Source organism: Calonectris borealis, chromosome 10 (assembly GCF_964195595.1).
Source record: "Calonectris borealis chromosome 10, bCalBor7.hap1.2, whole genome shotgun sequence".
NCBI lineage: Eukaryota > Metazoa > Chordata > Aves > Procellariiformes > Procellariidae > Calonectris > Calonectris borealis.
In genome coordinates, this window is record NC_134321.1 from 2,417,807 (window position 1) to 2,441,547 (window position 23,741).

The 23,741-nt window shown below is 44.7% G+C and overlaps 2 protein-coding genes across 5 annotated transcripts in view; one reads left to right on the plus strand and one right to left on the minus strand.

Moving 5' to 3' along the window:
* The window catches only part of ITPR1 (inositol 1,4,5-trisphosphate receptor type 1), a 188,377-nt gene extending 176,941 nt beyond the window's left edge, over nucleotides 1-11,436 (minus strand). The window contains exon 1 of the mRNA XM_075158588.1: nucleotides 11,233-11,436. The gene's annotated coding sequence lies outside the window, so the exon portion shown is untranslated. The remainder of the gene's footprint in view (nucleotides 1-11,232) is intronic.
* SUMF1 (sulfatase modifying factor 1) overlaps nucleotides 5,017-23,741 on the plus strand; it is a 44,018-nt gene continuing 25,293 nt past the window's right edge. For 3 of the 4 annotated variants that reach the window (XM_075158589.1, XM_075158591.1, XM_075158592.1), the window contains exons 1-3: nucleotides 11,549-11,765; nucleotides 16,524-16,697; nucleotides 18,964-19,038. In XM_075158589.1, coding sequence (XP_075014690.1) covers nucleotides 11,565-11,765; nucleotides 16,524-16,697; nucleotides 18,964-19,038 — 450 coding nt within the window. In that variant the 5' untranslated portion in view covers nucleotides 11,549-11,564. Of the gene's footprint in view, nucleotides 5,113-5,769; nucleotides 5,925-11,548; nucleotides 11,766-16,523; nucleotides 16,698-18,963; nucleotides 19,039-23,741 lie in introns of those variants that run through there. The other variant, XM_075158593.1, reaches the window with a different exon arrangement.

A 23,741-nucleotide genomic window follows, 5' to 3' on the forward strand; every position in this document is an offset into this window, starting at 1 on the left:
CAGAAATTTAAGAAAAAAAAAAGCTACAGCAGCAGCCATTTTTTGGCCTACTGTGATCAGAAATTTCTTACATCTATACGCACAGAGATTACAGTCTTCTGACTGCAGACATCTTGCACATGGCAGGGATGAGGAGAGAATGAACTGTTTGTGTACATCATTACATCTGGATCCAGCATCTGAGCCTCTTTCCTTATAGCTTAGTATCAGATTACTCCAAAAGCCGAAACATTATCTAACATCCTAACCCAGAAATTTGCTTCATCTGGCATTCAGTTTTATCATCCTTTCATAAACTATGCAGCCAAATGATCAGTGAGGGATGAACGCTCAGCTTTCTGCAACACTCCTCATGTTGGCATTCTGGCATGCAAGGATGCAGTTACATTGCCGCAAGCCGTATCAGCAAAATAATGCACACTTCCATGCACGTTTCTAATGCATTTTTCTCTCCAGAGGGTTAACTTGCTCAGATCTGAAGTGATATTTTATTCTCAACATAACACTGTTAGGAAGGAAAATTAAGTTCTGATCTGAGTTTTGATAGGCTTAACCAAAACCTCAACTATGAAAATGAAACTTTTCTGAGTTCATAATCCACAGCTAAATTTTGCAGCTTTCCTCGTTTGAATTACAGTTCCTGTAGTTTTGATTTTATCTTAATTTTTTTCCCCAAAGGGATTTGGCCCCATAAAAAAAACAACTGCTCTGAAGACTTGGAAATGTACTTTCTCAACAGGTACAGAACAAGCAAGAATAACACACGCTTCCTGCGGCTGCCTCTGCCAATCTAATGAGCAGTTGCAGCACCCTGGAAAGAGAGTTCTGCCTCCATACCCAGCCACCATCCATCTGTGCCAAGACAGAGAACCAGCAATGTTTGCTGTAGTGCTTTTGTAGCGTCCGTTAGAAGAGAAATCAGAAAGGAATATTGAGCCAGATCAAAGTTCGTGCTGTTTGGCATCCTGCCTCCCGCAGCAGCCTCTGGGAGATGCACAGCGGAAGAGCGCAAGAATCATTTTGAATAGCTATGGACACAGATAGGATCTGGCTTAGCAGCCCATAGATGCTGCCCGCTGGCTCTTCCAAGTCTTCTCCTTTACAGCACCCAGCGAAGCAGTACCTGTCCGTACCCAGCATAGGCCACTATATGAAACTGCTCAATGGCTTTTAACTCATCTTCTGTACTATCACACAAAAGAAGCGGAAAAAAGGCTCCAGGCTACTGAAGCAACAGAAACTAGTGAAGGTGCTATCTCAGCAGCTGAAGAAACTAGTTTGGAACGTACCGTAAGGCAGATTTTTACAAAACCGGATTAATACTACGGTCACATTGTGACAGAAACATTATATTTACATAACTTTCTAGCAGCACACCATTTTCTACCTCTAAACTCCTCTGGTCTCCATAAGCTGCTTTGGTGAAGCTGCCTTCCCTCACACTCACCCACGGGCGAGCGAGCAGCTCGTCTACCAGCTACTACAGAGCCACTACCCTCATCCCACCTCCCACAGGATCTTAAGATTCCTCCCGTCTTTAAGACATAATCCTGCAACTATCTTATATTTATGGGGTAATAATGTCTCAAAGACTCCCAGTACGCTCTGCAACTTGACACATCAGATACTCCTAAGGAGTACACTGAAGAATTACCACGCGCAGCACCACAGGGGAACAGCACAGTCAACAAAACAACCAGAATGGGCTACTCCTGCTCTTCTGACTGCTTCATCGAAAGGCAGGTACAAGACAAAGGCTCCAGATACCTGGGTCCTGTTTTAAGCCTGCTTTATAGCACTGAAAAAGATGTTTCACCTCAATACTGTCCATTTCAGCAATTTATCAGGAGAGACCAGCTCATCTTACAGGTAGCAGCTGGAAGGAGCTCCTGCTTCCAGAATGGGCTTCTGGACCACACCAGTAGGTATTTGATCAGCCACCGGGACTATTACCTTTCCCCTGGCGCACACTCACAGAGTACTGGAGGAGCTGGAACCTGGCTTGCACATTTCATCCAAAATGTGTCACCCTTGCAGGTGACTGGCCATCTTCTCACACTGCCACATGGTAATGCTCATTCAGCGCTGCCTTTACAAGAAGAGTTACTATAAAATTAGATCAAGACCTCACGCCACACAGCAGCAGGACGTCATGATTTGCAAGTCTCACTCTGAGTTGCAATGGCACTTGTGAGCTGCCAGGACTTGAGATTATTTCTTCACTTGAACTTGATTTTTCCACTTTCTAGTCTACCCCACACCAACGCTGATTTTTTGAGGTGATGTAAGAGGATTGACAGTGCCATGAATAAGATTGCATTACACCCCTCGTTTATAACCAGAGACCATTGCTGTTGTTTGCACCACCCTGTTTATCAGTCCCAGTACACCTCCTCCATCCACCTGTTCTTACCCAGACCTGCAGCTCCAACACCAGTGTCACCAAAGAAACGCACCAACCAAGTGCTCGCCCCTTCAGTGTTCTTCACTACGGCCTTTTCCACCCTCCAACGATGGTGTTCAGGACTAGCAAATCTTACAAAAATATACTATTTCCCACAGTTAAGCTCCACCCCATGATTGCAAAGGCAAACCAAAGTTACTCTTCTGCTTGTTTACTTCCTAATTTATGAACCCCTGTAAGAGGAAACAAGATCACTCCCTATTTTAAGGCTTAACCAACCCTGCAAAACAAGCAGATGGGGAAAAAACTCGTCTAAGCAAACACTTTAATCTCAGGGTGGAATAAGGTATTTTAACAAGAAAAAAAATCATTATTGACAAACAAAAGATGGCTTAAAGAACACATTAGAAATAACCAGCTCAGCAAATAGCTTACTTGACAGCACTCCTATAACAGCGTGTTTTGAAAAACACTGGAACTGTGTTTTTCATTTCCACAATGACACCTTTTTCGGCTTACACACACTGACGGCTGCAAGTTTGCACCATTTCAAGTCACTGGTTTCCGTAGCAGTCAACTTTCACATTTGTTTCGTCAAGTCTCCTGTTACACCAGAATTTTTGGCCTGATCGATGCCACCGGTTTTCTCCACTCACTGAACAACCAGTGTTGGACAACCAACGCTTTGCTATAGTCACGACGCCATGCAATACTGTTATTGTTTCAGGCACTGACCTTACCCCAGCAAAACCACTGAGCATTTAGAACCTGGAATATTTGCTATGCGAGGAAATTGGCTTAAAGTAGAGGTTCAGAAAACAAACAAAAATCCAGTGCCTGGTAGCCCATTAACTTAGCCACAGAGAAACCACCAAGGGAAAGAAATGGAAACTGGCTTCACATTGCGTCCCACACTCATGCAGCTGAACCCTGCGAGGAAAGCAATTCAGATGTGGGCCTTTGGACTGGGCTCTGAGTCAGCGAGTCTTTTGGCTCAACAGGTTTGGAAGTGCTGGGATACCAGGCAAATTTCCGAGCACAGGAAAAGAAACTCAAAGGCAAATAACAAAGTGCATATTTAAGAAATAAAACACATGCACAGTTACTGGCCCTCATTAATAAATAAAAGGAACAGCTACCACACACGCACACTACTCCACGCATGACTTCGAGTCACTAAATCTTCATAAGGCAAGGATCTGGATTGTATTAGCCACGTTTTCCCTTCCTGATTTGCGAGTAGCAACACCACAGTCCAATCCATCTGCAGTTGAGCGGGCATATGCGAACTGTTGCACAGTGCGTAAGGCGATACATTTGATGCAGTAATTCAAACCTTTCACCTGTTGGAGTTTTTTTATACAAACCACTGTGAGCCAGACTGAACCCACATGGGGCAAAGAGGTTTTATACTAGAGGGTTTTATATAGACCGACCCCAAGCCATTGATTGCACTGCTGCATGCAGCCCTACAGCAAACCCCCCTGCATCCAGGATAACACAAGGGTCCGTGAAGTAACAGGCACACATAGCCTCTCTGCACAGGCAGAGGAGCCACAAGACAGCCTTCAGCCCCAAAGCAACCAGCGTACCTAGCAGTAATTGAGCTTTTAGCATGAAGACGTAAACCCGCTCAGAATTATGGCACGTCCCACGTACATGGGGAATGCACATGTGCCCCTTCCCCCCCGCCGAAGTCCAGTTATTGTAGTCCAGGAAACAGCTAAATATTTGGCCTGTCAGACCAGTTACCAAGACCCTCAGAAATATCCACCCACAGTTGCCCAGCTTTTGACCATTTAAGAATAAGATCGCCCACAGCCAAGTCCCCATCAGCGCTCTCCAGTGTTTACACAACGCGAAACATCCCCTGCAACTGTGCCTCAAGTACGAGAGGAAAAACACGGGGAAAGTTGGAGCGGACACGCTGCTCCACCGCGGAGGCCCCGGTCGTTCCGCGGAGAGGAGCGGCGGCGACCCCGGCCCCGGCCCGGCCCGGCGGCGCTCACCCCTCCGCCCGGCACACCGGAACCCATGAAGGAAGGCGGGAGGGCGGAGAGGTCTCTGCCCCGTCCTGCGGGGACTCCTGGGGCCAGGCATCCCCGCCGCGCACCGCTCCGCCGGCCCAGCCGCAGCACCGGCTCGGCAGCGGGCTGCATCCCCCAGCCCCCCCGCCCCGCCCGGAGCGGCCCCGCGCCCGCAGCCCAGCGGCGGCCTGGAGAACGGGGCTGTCCCGGCGGCCGGAGCGCGGCGGGCTCGCCGCCTCCCTCCCCAGCCGCTGCCGCAGCCCCTGCCCGCCCCCCGGCACTACCTGGCTCCGGTAGCGGCGGGGCGGGCTAGCGGCGGCTCAGCAGCCCCATGCTGGCGGCGCGGCGCTGCCCGGTCCCGTTAGGATGGAGGCTGCGCCTAGCTTCCCCCCGCCCGCCGCCGCCTCAGCTGCACATCCACATGGTTACTGCGCTCGGAGCTCGCCGCCGCGCCTTATATACCGCCGCGGGGCTCTCTGGGTAGCGGAGTCCTGGCCGTGCCGCGCCGCCGCCGGGGAGCGCCCCCGCGGGACTACAACTCCCGGCGTGCCGCGCCCCGAGCCGGCGGGCAGGGCAGGGCAGGGCAGGGCGGGACGGGGCGACCCCCGGAGAGGTACCGGTGCCGCGGGCTCCCCGGGCCGGGGCTCTGCCGGCTGCCGCCGGTGGCCGAGACTCTCATAGGTCTGTGTGTTAAAAACGTGCGGTCGTGCGAAGTCGGGGGGGCTCGAAACCGTGTTTCGTCCGGGGGGGTTCACACAGAGGCCTGGCAGCGAGCGGGCGGCGGGTGGGACAGCGCTCCCCAACGATGCACTGGCACCGCTCTACCGGCCACGCAAACTGCAAGAAAATCAAGCCAGGCAAAATAAATACTCAGTAAATGCAGGTGCGAGCACGGTTTGGGAAGCGCAAAATAGCGGAGACGTCACGCTTAAACGCGTTTACATGTGCGGGATTAAGATTTCGCTGGGTTATCTGCACGCTGCTTTCTCTTCTGGGGTAATTCAGTTACTGGAAGGTAAGAGCCTCTCGCTGGGAACCGTCAGCTGTACGGAGGTGCGGTACTGTGGGGTAAACCAGCTATTTTGCAGAAGAACAGTTTAAAACTTTGAAAGCAGCGAGTTTTACTTGGTTTCCTCCTCAGTAAGACTATCTGGCATAGGCATGCTGCTAACGTTAAAGCCTGTCTACTGACAACGCAACTTAAGCCGGAATGACCAGCAGTGATAAAAAATAAGTAATATTTCCTTTTATTTATTTCATTACGCAATTATTTGCCCTTAAAATATTAGTCAAGGTATATTGTCCAAGATAATACTGTCATTTTTATGCCCTCTGTAGGGTACAAGTTGCTACGTTTGGCACAAAGTGCCTCTCTGAAGTGGATGCAATGTTTGCGCTGCCGAACTGCTGTATCACTTTAATTGGCATAAGATGAAGAAAACACGTCCCTCCTCTCACCTCCACCCGCACCCACCTGCTGCCTTAGACAACAGGTAGGAAATGGTGTGTAACTGCTGCTGCCATGCTCGTTGCTTGTTTCCCTCTTTACAGCAGCGGACCGCTGCTGGAGAAAGGGAACAAGTCCAGATCAGCCAGTGGTCCGATTCAACCTCGCTCTATAATGGTTCTTCCTTAAAAAATAACATCAGAGGAGTTGTAATTCTGGCTATCAAGCAAGACTATGCAGAAGTGGAAATCCACGACTTAGGAACTTAAGCGAAGGTCAGCGAATAGAGTTCTATCATTTTCATAAATGGCTGCAATAATACAAGCCATTACTCATCAGAAATTTGGCAGAGTAATGGTGCCTAATATCATTAGGTAATCCTAATGAATTCTCATGTAATCAAATCTAATCTCTGGATGAGTTTAGTAGGCTGAGGACAGTGAATGGCTAAAACATCTGGTGCACTTAGGCAGTGACATAAGGACTGTCACTAGAGCCAGTGGCAGGGAGCTTTGCCCACTGAACACCTTCAGTGGTTATGCTAGCAGCATGCCTTGAACTATCTTCATTACTGACTGCTAAATAACAGCAGCAGCAGTTAGAAATTGCATGTAATGTAGTTTTGGGCGATTTCCCACAGACAGAGGACACACGGGTCCCCCAGCCTGACAGTATGAAGCTCTATGAACTTCAGAGGAGACCTGGGGACATTCTGCTCTATCCCAGTCTGCAAATCCCCAGTTCGTTGTCCGAAGAGTTGCATACATCTCTTCATGCTTCTCCTACAGCAGTCATGTCATTTGTCTCCTGCTCCTTCTGCAGCCTGCCAGTCCTCTGATCTTGCAGCCTCTCCGGAAGGTAGAATATCAAAGGCTACATTTTTTCTCATGGACTACATGTGCTTCTGGGTCTTGGTCAGTTCTTCAAAGGCTGTGAAGTTTATGCTACTGAAGGCCCTTCAGCCAAAAATACTGATCAAGTACTGCAAAGAACTTGCTAGATTTGAAGACAAGATAATCGTGAAAATTTCCAACAGTGGAAAATGTTTCCATTTCTCTTCAGGAACTTGTTTTGGGATGCTGCTGCAGGCATGTGAGTTCATAAGGTTCCTATAATCTTACAGCTTTAAGAAGAGATGAAACAGTAGGGCAGTCTGGGAATGAAAAATTTCACAGAAGTACCATAGAGTTATTCTCTTAAAGCAACCGTTTCATTGATAATGTGAACTACAGCAGGTAACCCTGACATGGGGAATAGAGTCCTATTCGCTCAGTAGCAAACAAGGGGTTGGGCTTAGATCACACGCACCTACACAAAGAGGGTCTAAGGAATGAGAACTGTTCAAGAATCCAGAGAGGAAATAGTGAAAAAAAAATACTACTTGGTAGGTATCACTTCAGTCTTTAGAGTGCTAGAATATAAATGTTCAGCCCAATCACATATGTGATTTCAGTCACAGGAAAACACCTTGCAAGAGATTTTTTTTTTTTTTTTTGCTATTGGAGAACTCTGTTCTTTTTCTCCTTTTTGAACCTTATTCTGGTGCATCACTACCTTATTTGTAGCAATTATGTGAATTCAACATTGATGAAAGATGTCAAGATAAAGTTTGAAGTCTTCTATTTGCCAAGAATAAGAACAATATTATCTTGTTTTATGCTGCTGAATTTGCAATTAACTGACTTCTTTGGACTATTTTGGGCGGAAAGCACTCCAGCCTGCTGGGTGGGTTTGCACATTTTTTTGTCTCTGCTGTTGGTTCAGCTGCACAATCAGCAGTCCTGGAAGAAAAATTAGAACAGAAGATATTCCAGGCAGCCACCAGGATTCTAAGGATCAAACTGCCTAATCTTACTCGTGGCTGGTCTTCATGACGAGGTAGATGATCACAAAAGCTTCCTGTTGTCAGAGCTGTCCATGCCAGCACTGCAGCATTAGGAGATGAAAAGCACTACTAACAATAGGGACAAATGCTAAGCAACATCTCAGCTTATCAGCTAAGTGCTGAAAAGTCTCTCATTTCTGTAATATTTTAATAACAGTGAAATCAGTGTCTTAATCCTGAAGCATGGTGCACACAGTGCGAGGAAAGAGAATAATTAAATCCTGTGTGGAAGAGATTAGCTGCCTGTGAACAAATGACCTAGGAACACAAACATGATCAATAAATGACACCAGCAGAAGTTCTCAGAAGTCCTCAGGATTACAAACTGGAAGTTGGATGTTGCTCAGAAGCAAATTGTAATTGTAATTATTTCATCTAGTCTCCCAGGAGAACAAGGAACATAAACCTTCCCGATGGAAGTACACAAATGATGCAGAAAAGAATTCTAGGAAAACAAGCAATGAGAATGACTGGGCAAGATACACTAGAGAACTGTCCCAGCTCATTGGAAATTAGCTTATTTTCTTGAATTCCATCATGACGCAGCCAGAATCCCATGGCTTTAATTAAGGGAAGTTATCCTGACACACTGTTTTCAGTTCTAGAAGACTGTAGAATTGGGATACCTAGATTTTGCTGTCATTTCAGTAAATTGCATTGGAAATTTGGAAGGAGAAAATAAGTTATGTTCATTTTGCATTTTCATAGAGATTCATGAATGCACAGGGCTAAGATCACTGTTTCAACATAAAAGGAATGTTTACATTTTCTGACCCCGAAGCAGCAAGGGTTGATTTTATAATTAAATTTGTACTCGTTTGCCTGCACTCTGTTGCTTTTCTAAGTACGTCACAGGGCAAAAGGGACTAATGATGGATAATTGAAATGCATGCTTGTGAAGACTGCCAGCACTGTCATTTTACACACAGTAAAATTTCATACAGCAAATACAGTTGAGTACTCTTCCTTTCCAGTACTAATACAAACCAACAAAAAACCCACCCCTCCTTCACTATGGCCATGCTCCTTTTTGGTGCACAGTCCTAATCTGTACAGGGAAAAATTATATTAAATATTTTGAATTAATATCCCACAGAATGAGTAAAGAGTTCTTTCAGCATAGCGGAGGATCCAGAAGAAAATCCATTCTGCTGACAGTCCTGAACAGAAGCTCCCACACAAAGTAAAGGTTTACATGACTGTCGTGGTTTAACCCGGCAGGCAGCTAAACACCACCCAGCCGTTCGCTCACTCCCCCCAGGGGGCAGAGGATTGGAAAAAAAGGTAAAACTTATGAGTTAGACAATTTAATAGGACAGAAAAGGAAGGGAAAATAATAACAATGATAAAAGAATATACAAAACAAGTGATGCACAATGCAATTGCCACCCGCTGACCGATGTCCAACCAGTTCCCGAGAAGCAGCCACACCCCTCCCGCTAACTCCATTTTTTGTTCAGCATGATGTCATATGGTATGGAATACCCCTTTGGTCAGTTGGGGTCAGCTGTCCCCGCTGTGTCCCCACCGAGCTTCTTGTGCACCCCCAGCCTCCTCACTGGCAGGGCAGTATGAGAAGCTGAAAAGTCCTTGACTTAGTGTAAGCACTGCTCAGCAACAACTAAACCATCAGTGTGTTATCAACATTATTCTCATCCTAAATCCAAAACACAGCACTATACCAGCTACTAGGAAGAAAATCAACTCTATCCCAGCTGAAGCCAGGACAATGACAGAGCACCAAAATCTTTAACAACTGCAGTGAACCAGAGGAAAAACAAAGGAAAACAAGGGCATTACCAGTTCCCTGATGTAGAAGGCATTGACAGTTCTGCATTGAGACAGCTGATCACCATCTGCCTTAGGCTATGTACCTTGGCTGTGCAATGTGTACACGGGAATACAAAAGCAGCGCACCCTTTCTGCCTGTGAATGAGATAGCAGGACTTTGGATTTATGTCACACAAGAAAGCAGCCATCTGCACCTGCTACTTCCGCAGCTCCTTAGCAAGGGGACAGAGAGTAGGAAGAGCCTTTGCTTTGATCAGAAACTTCCAGCCAGCCAAGCAGGCACAGAGTGGGGTAGTAATTTGCTTCTTGCTACTAATGGCAAATTGCTACCTCTCCCAAGAGCAAAGTAGGAGGCCATTGTGCCTCTATAAAGTACGTTTCCATTCCTGCCCTGCTTGGCTTTACACTAGTATGTTGCCATTCACCTCGTTTGTGACAAACTGCTTCTCCGTCACCTGAACTCAAAACTCCTGTAAAAAAACCCCAAAACTGCAGTAACAGGATTTGATGTTCACGTGGAAAGAAAAGCAGGTTTCTCCTTTTCCCCCTCCAGTGATGTTTTCCCCCCCTCCATGGTGATGTTTTGCCATAAAGTCTGGTTGTGTCATACTTAGTAAAATCCATTTTTAAGTGTGAAAAATCGAAATCCCAGGATAGATACACAAACAGAAGTGCCCAAGGAATATACCATTTATTTATTTTTTCCTAAGTCCTTATTCTGAAATGATGCTGAGTTGCATCATTAACAGAGGAGATGAGGGTTCTCTTAGGAGGAAGGCATGTATACACTCTTATATTACATACTGCTATTGAACACAGTCAAAGGTGTAAGCACTTACTTTTTGGGGCTTAGACCTGCACCTTGTATGAGTCCCTGACTTTAATGCTATCTACATGCTGTTGGCTGTCCTTCAGCTGCAGTTTCATTGCAGCAATCTGCTGCAAAAGAGAAAGAAAGAAAGAGCTTAAAACACACATGAATACTGATGGCCTCAGCTAGAGACCAAGGCCTCGAGAACACTATCCTTGGTGCAAGTTACTAGCAAAGATTTCCAAGAGAGTTTACAAAAGGGCCAGTCCTCACTTCTGCTGAGCGATACCTACACAATTTGAACTTCCCCTTAGTATGAATATTAGTAAGTAACATAATCGGTCAACTACAATGACCCCTAGTTGCAGTTTTTGACATCTAAAAGTGGGAATACTTAAAGGCAGCATCTGTATTTCCCTATTTTTTTCCTATGGAGGTGAAATGAGCAGTAAATGACTGTTGTGCCAAGAGGTTATATTGATGGATAGTTAAGAAATTATTTTCAGGAACACAGACCTATCTGCATTCATTTCATGTACATATTTTTCTCAAGAATGTTAATTGTAACAAGTACTGGACATACATCTTGAATATACATTAAATACTATCCGTCAGGTACCAGAGCACTGGATACAGCGTCTCTGCAAAAGCACAGGTCTGCGTGCTTTAGTTAGGCCATGTTTGCTTCAGCACCTAGTTATTTTTAGACAATGGAAAGGCAAACTTCAGACCCAACTAAGGAATGGCTGCAAAGGCTCCGGGCAGCACGGCCACCCTCCCCGGGTGCGCCTGACGGGAGGTGTCTCCCTCGCTCCAGTGACCGGTGCTCCCCCCGCTCCCTCACTCTTCTCGCAAAGCCTCACGTACCTGTGGAGACAAAACACAAACTCTACAAGTATCTGTGCGCTTCGCGTGGTGCGAGACCGGCCCGGCCCGGCGGGCCCTCGGGTAGAGCCACACGCCGCTCTCCGCGGGACCCGCTGCTGGCGGGGTCCCGGTGGGGGCCGAGCCAGGCGGCAGCGCCCCAGCTCCCTCTGAGGTGCGCGAACAGCCTCCCCGGGGCGCGGGAACGGCGGTGCGGGGACGGGCCAGGCACAGAGGACCCACCCCCGCCACCCGTCCCCTCCGAGCCGCGGCAACGCCCCTTTAAGGCGCGGCTCGTCACCTGACCGCGGGCGGCACGTGGTGCCTCCAGCAACATGGCTGCGCCCGCAGCAGCCCGCGCCTGGCTGCCCCGCTGCCTTTTCCTGCTGCTGGGGCTGGCGGCGGCCGCCGGAGCAGCCGGGGAGGCAGCACCCGGCGGGGACTGCGGGTGCAGCGCTAGCCGGGGCGGGGGCGGGCGGGAGGCAGCAGCGTGGCGGTACTCGGCGGCGGCGAGCGGCAGCGCTGGGCACAGGCCGGTGAGCGGCGGGGCGAAGCGAGGCGCGCGTGGGGCGGGGGGGGTCGCGCGCTGCCCCACCCGCCAGGCCGTTGTCGCCGCGCCCTGAGGCGGGAGGCCGAGCGCGCTGAGGGGGCGGGCGGGTGCGGCGGCCCCCGCGGGCCGGGCCGGGCTGGGCCGGACCGTGGGGCGTCCCCGGCGGTGCTGGGCGAAGCAGGGCCTCCTGCGGTGCTCGGGAGTGAACGGAGACCCCCGAGCGAGCGGAATTCTGTGTAGAAACGCAAGTTGAAGCTGCTTCGCAGCCCTCTTGGGCCTCATTCGCGAGAACCTCTGCTTGGGCGCAGGTGCTTCGGCTGGTCCCGCTCAGAGACCGTCTCCCGGGCCGTTTGGGTGCTCCTGAAGATGGAGCGAGGCCTGGGCAGCGGTGCCCGTGTCCTGGTGGCCTTCCCTCCATCCCCACCCGTGTCCGCCCTGACCGCTCTTCTCCGTGCAAAGCTGAGACATGACAAACCCAGTCGAGGTGTTTTTGTCGACCGTTTGTTTTGCAGGCCTCCCTACACCTTCAGCTGGCTAACACTGGGCATACCTGTGCCAGAGGACTCACTGAAGTGGGGTTGTCCGTGGCTGTACGGCCCAGGGAGGTGGTAGCTCTGTTAGCGTAGACCCTTACCCAGTGAATATCAGTGCTACTGCGGCTCTGGTTTCCCCCCGCCCGTCTCTTTTAGGTCTGTGTTGGTATCAATGGAATTGAAATGCCGAAAAGTGATGTGTCGGGTCTCCTGTGTGTGTTTCAGCAAAGCCATCATTTATGTATCCATACCTAGATATCCTTTCAGGTTCTCTTCAGGTGAAAGTCTGTAGTTGCTTATTCCTTTCTATTGCTGCTGCTGTTGCTGCTCTTCTGAAAGACACCATCCAGAGCTGAGTGTGCCTTCTTGATGAAGGCAGTGTTTAAAGTGGGTTGATGTGCTATGACGGTGCTTGCTGCAAAGAGATACTAGGTCCTTTTGTATCGTTGGAGACCAAATGCCTCACTGGATGAGATATCTTCAGTTATTAGAAATGGGATTGCTGTTTCATTTCATGAAGGGTGCTAGTGAACTTTGGCAGACAAAATTATATCACAGCAGAGTTGGATCTTTTTCTTGTGCGGGACGGCTTGCAAATAGTAAAATCGTGAGTGGCTGCCTCTCTAATTGCCTCTCGGTGTTGCAACAATGGGAAGCTGTGTCAGCTTGGAAAAAGCCTGTGTCACACAGGCGGTATGGAAACTTACCAAGTAAAGGGAAGGATGCACAGTGGTAATTACGACTTTACTATTGCAGGCTGCACTTAAGAAATTTGAAAATATTTAAAGAGTATAAATTAAATAATCCATATTGCACTTGGGCTTTATATCACTAATATATGTTTCATGTAATAAATTTCAGCATTTTGCTGTGGGTCTTGCTGTAGGGTGAAAAAGTCATTTGACTCTTGCTTTACGCAAGGCAGCTGGCAACTTCAACAGTAGGTAATGAAAACTAATTACTGCTGGTTTTTAAGCTATGTTCACAACATGACTTGATTATGTTTAGCTAGAAAACATTTTTACCAAAAGGTAAGTGAGGGGAGAATTAGCCTCTACCTCAACCACAAATGAGATTACTTATTTCCACTACATTTTTAGAACTGGGGAGCTAGTATTTTAGTGGGTCTGCTCTACATTACCATAATACTTTCAACATAAGTATAACCATAGGCAAATGCGGTCCCTGTTGTTGAAGTTGAGCTTTGAGGACAATGAACTGCATGCGTAACTAAGTAATATTGCGAAGATACAGGCTATTATTGTTGCACACTCTACCTAATATGGTAAATGATGGATCTGTCAGCCTCTGCTGTTAGATTTCTGCCTCCACAGCTCAACTTTGATATTTCTTAGAGATTAATTCCTTGGTGTTAGCTACCTGTATTTTAAAACTGGATGTTAAAGCTGCTTAATTAGCTATACAAATATGGTTTCTGGATGTGACATCTATGCAGAAAATCCATTCTTCACTTGTATTCCACTGTTCTCAGCTGAAGAGCGCTGTCAGACGTCTAAGCCTTGCATCCTCTGATGTGGTGTTATCATAAAGCTGGCTGTCAAAGGAGGGTCCTATTTCCAAACAGGAGGTGGAGCTGTGAAATGAGCCTTGGTGGGAAGGATAATCCTGTGGAATCAATATTTGGTATCAGTTTGACACAACGTTGGTGGACATGCCAGAAGTCTCAGTTGCAACTGCGTGAGAGGGCTGCAAAAGCAGCAGGTTCATAAGGAAGCCTTTGGACATTCCTAGCTGAACATACACTGGCAATCTATCGAGATTTTTCGGGTTTTGGGAATGAACGCTAGGCTGTAAACCAAGAGTTAATTTTTCACATGCTTTTAGACAGCAGCTTGCTAGTGAGCTCTGAATCTTGCTTTGAAGACTGCTTCAAGGAGTTGTTTTAGCTACAGTGGGTTGGAGAGAGATTGGAAGGAAGGAGGTGGTGCAACTTTGTACCACATTGTCATTCCCCAAGTCCTGAAAAATGTAAGCAAATTTATCCTGAAGCCCTTTTATGGATTCAGTTAAAGGAATCTGTAAGTGCTCAGATTCTTTTTAATGGAGAAAAAGTTATGAGGATGCAGCTAGCTGTGGTTAGTTCAAAGGAAAAAGTATTTGCAGAACTTCTTACAGGCCTTTTGCAAGTTGCGTGAATTTTAAGTGTTGCTGGGAGAGACCCAGGCAAAAGGAGAGATCTATAGTGGAGAAGAAACAATAAAATTGGATATGTAAGGTTACATCAAATACTCTAAATTCCCTTAAGAATAGGAGAGGTGCTGGATAGCTGGTGTGAACATTAAATAACAACAAACTCCAGAAGCTGGAAGGCAACTAATGATTCTTTTTGTGTTCCTGGTTCGTAAGTCAGTGTGGGCATCCAGATAAATTGTTTTGGTGAAAACATCCAACTTTATCAAGAGAATCTTGTAAAGTAAGAAAAAACCCCCAAAATGCCGACTATATAAGAATCAGGGTCCTATAATCTAGGTTGTGCTGCAAAATGGCTATATATATAAAGTCCAAAGTTCACGCTGGGTTCTGTGAACCTGCCTCTTCATCTAAATAATGTTACATCAGTTCACATTTTTTACAACCCTATCTCTGCAGTTTGGCTACTTCTAATATACGTTTCATACTGTGTTACTCTGCCATATGTGTAGGGAATTTTGTTTGAACTCTTGTACATCTAAAACCCAGGCTTCTTTTTCTGTCAGAACTTAAACTACACTTCTGGGGTAGTGTTATAAGTGTGCTATTCTGGAAACTTCTCTCTCGTTGAATACTTCTGTTATTAGACTTGAATTTGCTGCATACCAAAGATCAGGATCTGGCAAAAAAATGCTGCTATTTCTTAGAACTGGCTTTGCTCATTTTAGGTTCTGTCACTGGTCCACCTGCTTGAATTCCTTGCAAGAGTAGTGTGTGATCACAGATCACTGCCAGGGTATGTCCAGGTGCAACATGATATGCCAGATTATTTTCCACAGTGGGTGCCTATGTCAGTGCTGGCTGGCTTTTTGGGGGCTTACCAACTCACAAACCTCTGACCATTGCCAGAGGAGGCATGAGGTGGCTGAATTCAATGTGAGTTAGGGGGTGAAGGTAGCTCAGGAATGCTGAAAAGAAAGGAGAAGTTTTCTTCCCTAATTCTTTCATCTGTTGATGATGAGTTGGGTAAGCTAGCAAGCTTCTTGGCAAGCTAGCTCTTGGGTAGCGTCAGCCCTTGAAACATCACCTGCCCATTGGGAAGATTTTACACAGCCTGAGCTGTCATTCTTCATTCCAGCACAGGCTTCTGAGCAGGGATCGTGGGTGCTCTTGTTTTTTGGGTGAGGAGTGCATTGCTCACTCTGTGGTCTTTAGAGGGCTCCCAGGAAACATCTGACGAGGCATGACAAGATCTCTGGAGCCTTTGTCTTCCTGGAAAGAGCCCACTTAAAGCTGAGAGAAAATGTGTTTGTTTTTTCTCTGGAAACTGGCAGAGGCCCTAAGCGGAAAACATCTTATTGAAATAGTTAAAATGTTATTCTGTCACTCATCCTTTACTTCTGAAGCTTGAGGCTCTTGCCCAAGGCCAGTCTTCCAGAGGAGTGGAATATAACTGACTTGAAAGTTAGTCTCATCTCTGGCACACAGAGCTGCAGGTGCTGTGTCTAGCTGCCAGTTAGCAGCATGGTTGGTAATAAAATGCTGCACGTGCCTGTTATTAAATGAAAAACCGTGTGTAGTTAGCATGCAAACAAGCACAGGCTTGTCCACAAGAGAGCCCTTTACAGTTTCATTATCTCCAGATTCTTCATTAATGCATCGAGTCTTCCTAGGAACAGAGTGAAATGCCAAAATTCCTCATCTGAAAATGAGTAGAAAGGACTCTGGATTATTTCTTGGCTCTTGGGTACAGTAAGGGAACATTTCTCCTCATTAAAGCACAAGCATTACCCTCAGTAAAAGTTCTGAATTACCCAGACTTCATGTGGAAAGAGCTACAAATGGGGTTTTTGTTTTCACTTTTAAGTTCTGCTTGCTATTTCTTCCAAACAGGTGGTGATGAAGATGCCACTGTTGCCATTCTGTTGTGCTGCTTTTGTCAGTGAAATGCTGCTCAGAGCAAAAGCACCTCCAAAGATGAGGTGGCGGAGGAGTAAGATCGATAAGAGACTTTTCAGTCTTTCATATTCATAATCTTTTGGGTGGTGTTTTCTCTGCAGATGGTCGCTATTCCAGGAGGAGTGTTCACAATGGGCACTGATGAGCCTGAAATACAGCAAGATGGAGAATGGCCTGCTAGAAGAGTCCACGTTAACAGTTTCTACATGGATCAGTATGAGGTCAGCAATGAGGAGTTTGAGAGATTTGTGAATTCTACTGGGTATGTTACTGAGGTAAGGTGGAAACATATACAGTCTCCTGTCATCTTTCTTTGTGTTGGCAAAAGCCCCGTTAAAAATGAAGGCTTTTCTTTTTTGAAGGATGTCACAATACTTGCTTGGGATTTGCATACTAGAACGTTTCTGATGTAAGTAGTGTAGAGAGAAAATTGTCTTACCTTGCTGCCCAGGTGTCTGAAAAGGCATTTAGATGTATACTGTTACATTTAGTACGTGTCTTGATATCTGAACTAATATCTTCCCTGCAATATGACTGAGGCAGCCTAGGTGAAGCTAACAGATGGCTGAAGACGTCTGTGCAGGGTTTTTTGGGGGTGGTGGTGGTGGTGTTGTTTGGGGTTTTTTTGATCTTTGGGTCCTAGGACATATTTGCGCCAGTACAACTATGTTGTTAGATTTTCCTTTTTTTAGAGGAACAGAGGAGAAGGGATTTAAAAAACTATGATAGCTGAGGACTCTGCAGCTAGTTCAGTGCAGCTCCTTGCTAATGAGCTGAGCAATAGAAAGCCCTGCTGTCTAAAGAAGATATAATGTGCATGTTACTGGGAACAATGGACTAAGAAAGAATATGTTAAACTTCTTCCAAGAAAGAAGCTACCTGTGCCTGAGACTCTGATCTTTCCTGACAGTTGACTGTTCCTACGCAACTTTTATAAAACCCTGACAGGCCTTTTAGGCAAATAAAAGTCTTGGTAATGATCAGGTCTCAAAGGAGGCACTTTGCTGAATTCACTTGATAAACTGGTTCTCGTTTGGAAGACAGGATCCTTCTGGTTGGCTGAAGGACTGCTTTATCTATGGCACTATTTCTGTTTTTAAGTTCTTAGCTCAATAATTATGAAAAAAGGTTGCTTAACAATTTTGAGTTTGAACAGGGCTTACTTGTTGCAAACAGCTTCTGGAATGAGCACATGTGCAGTGGTATTTGAATGTAGCACTGCGTCAGATGGAGTATGTTCCAGACAGCGCTTCATGGCTCAGCTGGTGTAGTTGGGTGCTCCGCTTACGCTTTCTCCCTTCCCCCCTCACAGGGGCCCCCTTTTATGCTGGATTTGGAAAAATAAACTCAGAGTTAGAGTAAACAGCACTGATTCTGCAGGGTTTTTTTGGGGATGCAGCTGAGCTGGTTTTTGTGTATTTAAATAACGTCCACATTACTTACTATGGGTTAACAGAGCCAAGCTACTTCTTGGTTTTCTTTTATTACGGACTAGACTGAACTCCAGTGGCAAATGAAACCTGAAAGTAAATAGAAAGCTGAAGAAAAAATCTCCAGATGTACAGCTATCTTGTTGAACCAAAAGTGGTTTTTTTTAAAGAAACTTCCAAAAAAAAAGAAAAAAGCCCTTGATGGAGGCTGTCAGACTGAAATCTGGGGTCCTTTACATGGTAAACCTGTTTCCCTCTGTCTGGGTCTTTTAGGTTGGGCAAGTGAGAGAAATTAGGTTGTTTTTTTATTTTCTCCTTCCTTTCTGAAACTGAATGTATAAAGATTATGGTCATATGCTAAAACTTCTTGCAATTTGCATGGTGAATGGGATCCTTCTTTCAAACTGTGCTTCTTGAAGAGTCCTGAGCATGCAGAAGCAGCTCATGGTGATCATTCTCAGTCTTTGAATGCCTATAATAAAATGAAGAAATTGAGAAGGGCAAATATGTTGAATTCTGACAACATGTTTTGACTTCCCTGGTATGTTAATTAACTTAGTTTACCAAGGGAAAAAACCGTATGTTGGAATGATGTACTGTGATTCATTGAAATTATTTGTATTTTTTGTTTCTTTTGGCTTTATATAATGCTAGATATAATGATTGGGTTACTTTTAACTCTTCTATTGTTTTTGTAACAGCACTTTAATGCATGGTGCTAGTGATGATGAAGGAGCAGTAAGTGGCAAGGCTTAAGTCTTTTATGGTGATTCCCAAAGGAAAAATAAGAGAAATGAAATATGCCCTTAAATGTTAGATTATTGACTGTAGCATTTTAAAACAGTTGGGACAATTGGAACTGCATTTTTAATTAATAAAAGTAAAAACATTTGCAGAAGCTCTGTGAGCTGCCATCTGTCCAGTGGCTGTTGAAGAACAATGACATCCAGAGATAAAATGCCTTCTCTTCTGTTCCAAAATAGCTTCCTTGAAGGCGAACTCAAAATTACTATTAGAATTTCCTTATCCTTGATAAAATAAAGCTGTACATGAGTGGCGTTTTAAGATTAACATTCCTTTGATAATATTGAATCTTTTGTTCTTTCTACAGGCAGAGAAATTTGGCGATTCCTTTGTGTTTGAGGGAATGCTGAGTGAAGAAGTGAAGGCTGACATCCACCAGGCAGTGAGTAACACAGCAGGGTAAAACTTACTTAGCAATCACTGGGGTAGATGTGTTAGCAATTATGGCAGTAATATCTAAATTGTGTGGTGTTCTCAAGGCCATGTACAAAAATGGGGTTTATGGAGGGGTGTTCGGCTAGAATAATAGACTCCCTCAAGTGTGGAGAATTTACAGTCTATTCTCTGTTCTCTTTTTTTAAACAAACAATTAAAAAAAAAATCTGCTCCTGATTAGCAAAAGATAGTATTAACCCCTTCTTGTCTTTTTTTGTCTCCTAAATGAGAGATATTTAGGACTGTAGTAAGTGGTGCAGATATAAGGCTGTTTATTTGTATTACGTGTAACACAGTAATGCTTCAGACATTCGGATGTCAGTAGTGGCTCTACTGAGTGATGTGCTCTGTAGGGAAAGAACAGGAGTTCTTCTGGCCCCGAGAGCGTATGTACATGTGACTGGCATGCTCTGCCAATGCAGTCTTATGTCCAAACAAAGTGGGTAAATCCCGGATCCTACCGATTTAAGAAAATGAGGATAATCTGTGTATCTGATATGATAGCAAATGCTTGCATGAGTGCTTTTTCTAGGTTAATAGAGGCAAATACTCCAACAAAATGCCATTTCTATGGCAGACCTGAGTCTGTAAGACCCCTCATTATATTGTGAGTGGCTTAAGTTTATTGTGCTTCCTCCATCTCTGTAGCAGATCCTGTATGCCTTGCTGTTTCTTCAGTTCCCTTCATCTTGCTAGGGCAACATAGTGATCTTGGTAGGTGCAGTGCTGATTAAACTGGAGCTGATCCAGTTTTCCTGTTGAGTGGAAGTGAATATTGGTTTAAAAAAACGCCAAAAAGTTCGGTAGCAAAGCTTCCCTGCCCGCCCTTTCCTCTTTTTCTGTTGTGAATGTGTTGCTGAGCCTTTCTTAGGCTTCATTTACCTCCTCCTTAACCTTAACAGGTGACTTAACCTTTACAGCTCCTGATAGTAAGCAGATTATGTCTTGTCATCTTCTGGATGAATTTATCTGCTTTGAGCAGAAGTTTGGACAAGATGACCTCCTGAGGTCCCTTCCCATCAGAATTATCCTCAGCTTTGATAATTTCCAGATCTCTTGTCCCATGCCTTTAAAAAGGCCTTAGAAATGAAGCATTCTGATGTGCATAGTGTGGCAATTTTGAGGGGGGTGTGGCTTCAAGATGCATTTACTCTGGATGGGAATTTCTTTGCTTTTTTGGTTGATTTACTTTTGGATCAGTGAAGCTAACTTGGGTCATTCTGCAACTGCTTGAATCAACACAGAAAAGCAGGTTGTACACAAGGAATAAGGTAGTAACAGGACTGAAACCGCATCTTTTGGAAATAGTTCAGTTAGACATAAATAACTTAAGTGAAATTGCACCGATAGAGGAGCACCTTCTTTGAAGATCGGATAAATGCAGATGGGCTCATCCCATCTTCACAACAGAAAATTCAGCTGTCAGTATTAGAGAAATTATTTTTCCTGCCCTAGTTCTGTGATGCAGAAATCTCTAAATCAGGCACTCTGTCTTAAGAGAAACAAACCAACCCTAAGAAGCTGGTGTTAGCTCAGTCTTGGCTATTTGTGTAAACACATACAGAGTGTTGGGAGCCACTTTCCTGGGTGTGTCAGCCAAATTTTGAAGTGTTGGGTGTAATGCTAACAGAACAAGTATTATGCCAGAGAGCTGGAATAGAGCCCAAACTGGTCTTTTTGGTTGCTGGTTTATGAAGGTTTTCTGTATTTGTTAAAACTAAACTTTAGGAGACTGTCCTTTTGCCATGTTTTTCTGTATTTATTATTCGGTCATTTTGCGAGTTACTGGCATGCAGAGCATTGTTGGAATAGACACAGAGAAAGATTGTACTAATTATTTTGGTAAAGTGATCTGGGGAATAGTGACTGCCTGCCTTGTAGTTTGGCACTTCTTAACTTTATGCTGATGCTGTGGACAAACTTATGTTCTAAAACATGGTAATATTGCGAGGAGGTGAAAAAGAAACTAGAAGCTGCTTTTCTTCCTCCTGTCTGCCTGCCCCCTCACCAGCTATATACCATGAAATCCAACTTTTAGCAAGAGACTTCTGTCTGCAAGGAGAAGGTGTCAGAAGACAGCTCAGTGGTAGAGCTGGAAAGAGAAGTCTAACGTCTGAAGATACAGCTTAGAATTTTAGCTGTATATGCTTCTGCCTCTCAAAACTCTGTCTTTGTTCTAGTATGCGTTTTCTGTGAGAGGTTATAAATGTTGAGAGGCTGTGCAGACCTTAGTTGTTTTGAGGATCGCTGGTTTTTGTGACAGTGCAATTTGCAGACTAGAACAAGCAAGCATCTTTCAGTTGTGGGGTAGGGAAGCATCAGCCATGGGAATGCGGTGTTAGAATATAAGGTAGTCAGACTGCTTCTCAGACAACTGAATTCTGTGTAGGCCATGCTTATCCTGGCTAATTGCATTAGCAATTTTCTATAGATTGTGCTATCAAGAAATAAGTTTCTATAGACAACTTGCAAGAAACTTCTTAGTGCTAAAATGCAGAAGCATCCCAACTATGGGGCAGGGACTAAGGGTTCTACAAAAGCAAATTCTTCCTAGGGATCTGCAAGCTTAAATTAAACAACAGAAAATAAAAGCTAGCTTCTTGTTACATTGCCCCAAATGTTTAAATTCTACTAGTGTCTGCTGTGGAAAAACGGTGAAAGGAATCTAATAGTATTCAGTTACTTTTTTTTTTTTAAAGTGAGCATATTTTAAAAAACTTGGCTACTGCAATGTAACCGTTCAAATGTAATCAGAAAAAGTGTAAATTGCGTGAAGTTGGTTTGCATCAGCAGATTGTAATAATCAGCAATAGAGAAGATTAAGACTTTTTTCTCAATGTATACCTTAGTCAACTAATATTTTAGCTTGTGGTATGTACCTTCTTGAATCATAACTATCACTGTGAAAAGCAGAAATAAGATATAAACATTGGTGTGTTACTGATACTGAAAATCCCTCCACCAAATTGAAGGGAGAAAGGGCTGTATTTTTACTTTGCCTTAGTGACTCAGACGTGTTTTGATAAGGCTTTTCTCCAGTTGAAGCACAAGGGTGCTAAATGCAAATGTGAATATAGGGGAAGAGCAACAGGATGTGTATTTTGGAAGTAGTATTTCATATGCAGTGAAAGAATTGGGGAAAGGTGGAAGTGAAGATATTGAACTACATGGTATATAACAGCTCCTATAAATAATGAGGTGCATGTGTCCATTGGGGAGTATCTGGGAGTTTTGCTCTATTTGGCTACTTTGGCTTCTCCAGTTCTTAAACCAGACAAATTTATCATAGGCCCTCAAAGGAAGCAGACAGCTAAATTAGAGGTGGGGCTGGTGAAAGCTAATGCAGGAGTAAACCAGCTTAGCACGTAGAATAATTGTTGGAGCTTTGGGTGTGCATTTCCTGGAGGTGAGGTGGTCTCCTAGATAGCCACTGCTACAGGAATGTAGGTCGGACCTAACCCTCCTCTGGAAGGGAAGCAGTAAAAAGGGGCGTAGCAGCCAATAATTGAATTGTTCTAGATTTCTGGGAACTCGAGTTTTACTTTTGGCCTCTGAGTTTGTGGTGGTAACATGGCAGAAAGCGAAAATTTAGCACTGTAACAGATGAGGGTGTTACTGATAGAATTGGCGAGGACTTTTTCAAATAAAAAAGGATTTTGTAGGGCAAGGGTGGAAGGTCCCTTGAAACCAAAACGTTTTGTGTGGACTTAGCAAGTTTTGATAGCTTCACATATTAAAATCAGTTCTCAGACTGGCAGATTAAAAGCAACAACTAATTACTGCATCTATTACAGCTATGAAGTTATGGCCTTTCTTGGCTACTTGGCCTTTGGTTTAGATGTCATAGATAAAACGTAGCCTAGAATTGCCAATAGCTTAGCACTTGAAGATTATTTTTTTCTTTCCTTCTTTTTTGAGAGAATTTGGGGAAAAGGAAAAAGCTCAAAATTTAGAGATTATGCTGTTCTTATTTTATGATGAAACTGTTTTCCTGCTTTTTTATGTCCCTGACCGAGTTAAGGAGGAAATAGAGAGGGAGAAATGCATGCCCGGTGCTATTATTCCATGGCATTGTAAAATGCCATTTATATGGCATTTTAATGTATCCTAGAGCAAAAGAGGATTGTGCGTGTGAAATGAGAAGGTACTGAGGCGTGCTTGCCAGTGAGGGGATTTGAGAGCTCTTGCAAATAACTGCAAGAGTTTCGCTTGCTGTGCAGCTACCATGAAAAAGGTAAACAGAATAGCACTTACTGAGACTGGAGTACAGCATAAGTCAGATTTGCTCACTGGAGAGTAGTGGGGACATTTTTATTCTTGGCTTGTGGAAGATAGCAAAATTCATTTTTACTTCTAGGCCAGATAAACTCTGCAATGAAGAGACTGAAAGCATACAAATCTGTATACTTCATTTGTCTTTAGGAGGTATTAAATTTTTGATCTGAGAATGCAATGGAATTAGTTCACTAGCAGACTTGAGCAAATACTATTAAGGCGTTCTGGTCAATCTAGAACTATTGGATGCTCTTTTCATGCCTGTTTGTATGGAAACCTCTGCAGTGGTCTTGAGCTGTGAATTTAGTTATTTATAGCAGTGCCTCTAGCCTTTAACTCAAAGGGTATAGTCCCGTTCTAAAAACAATGCAAACA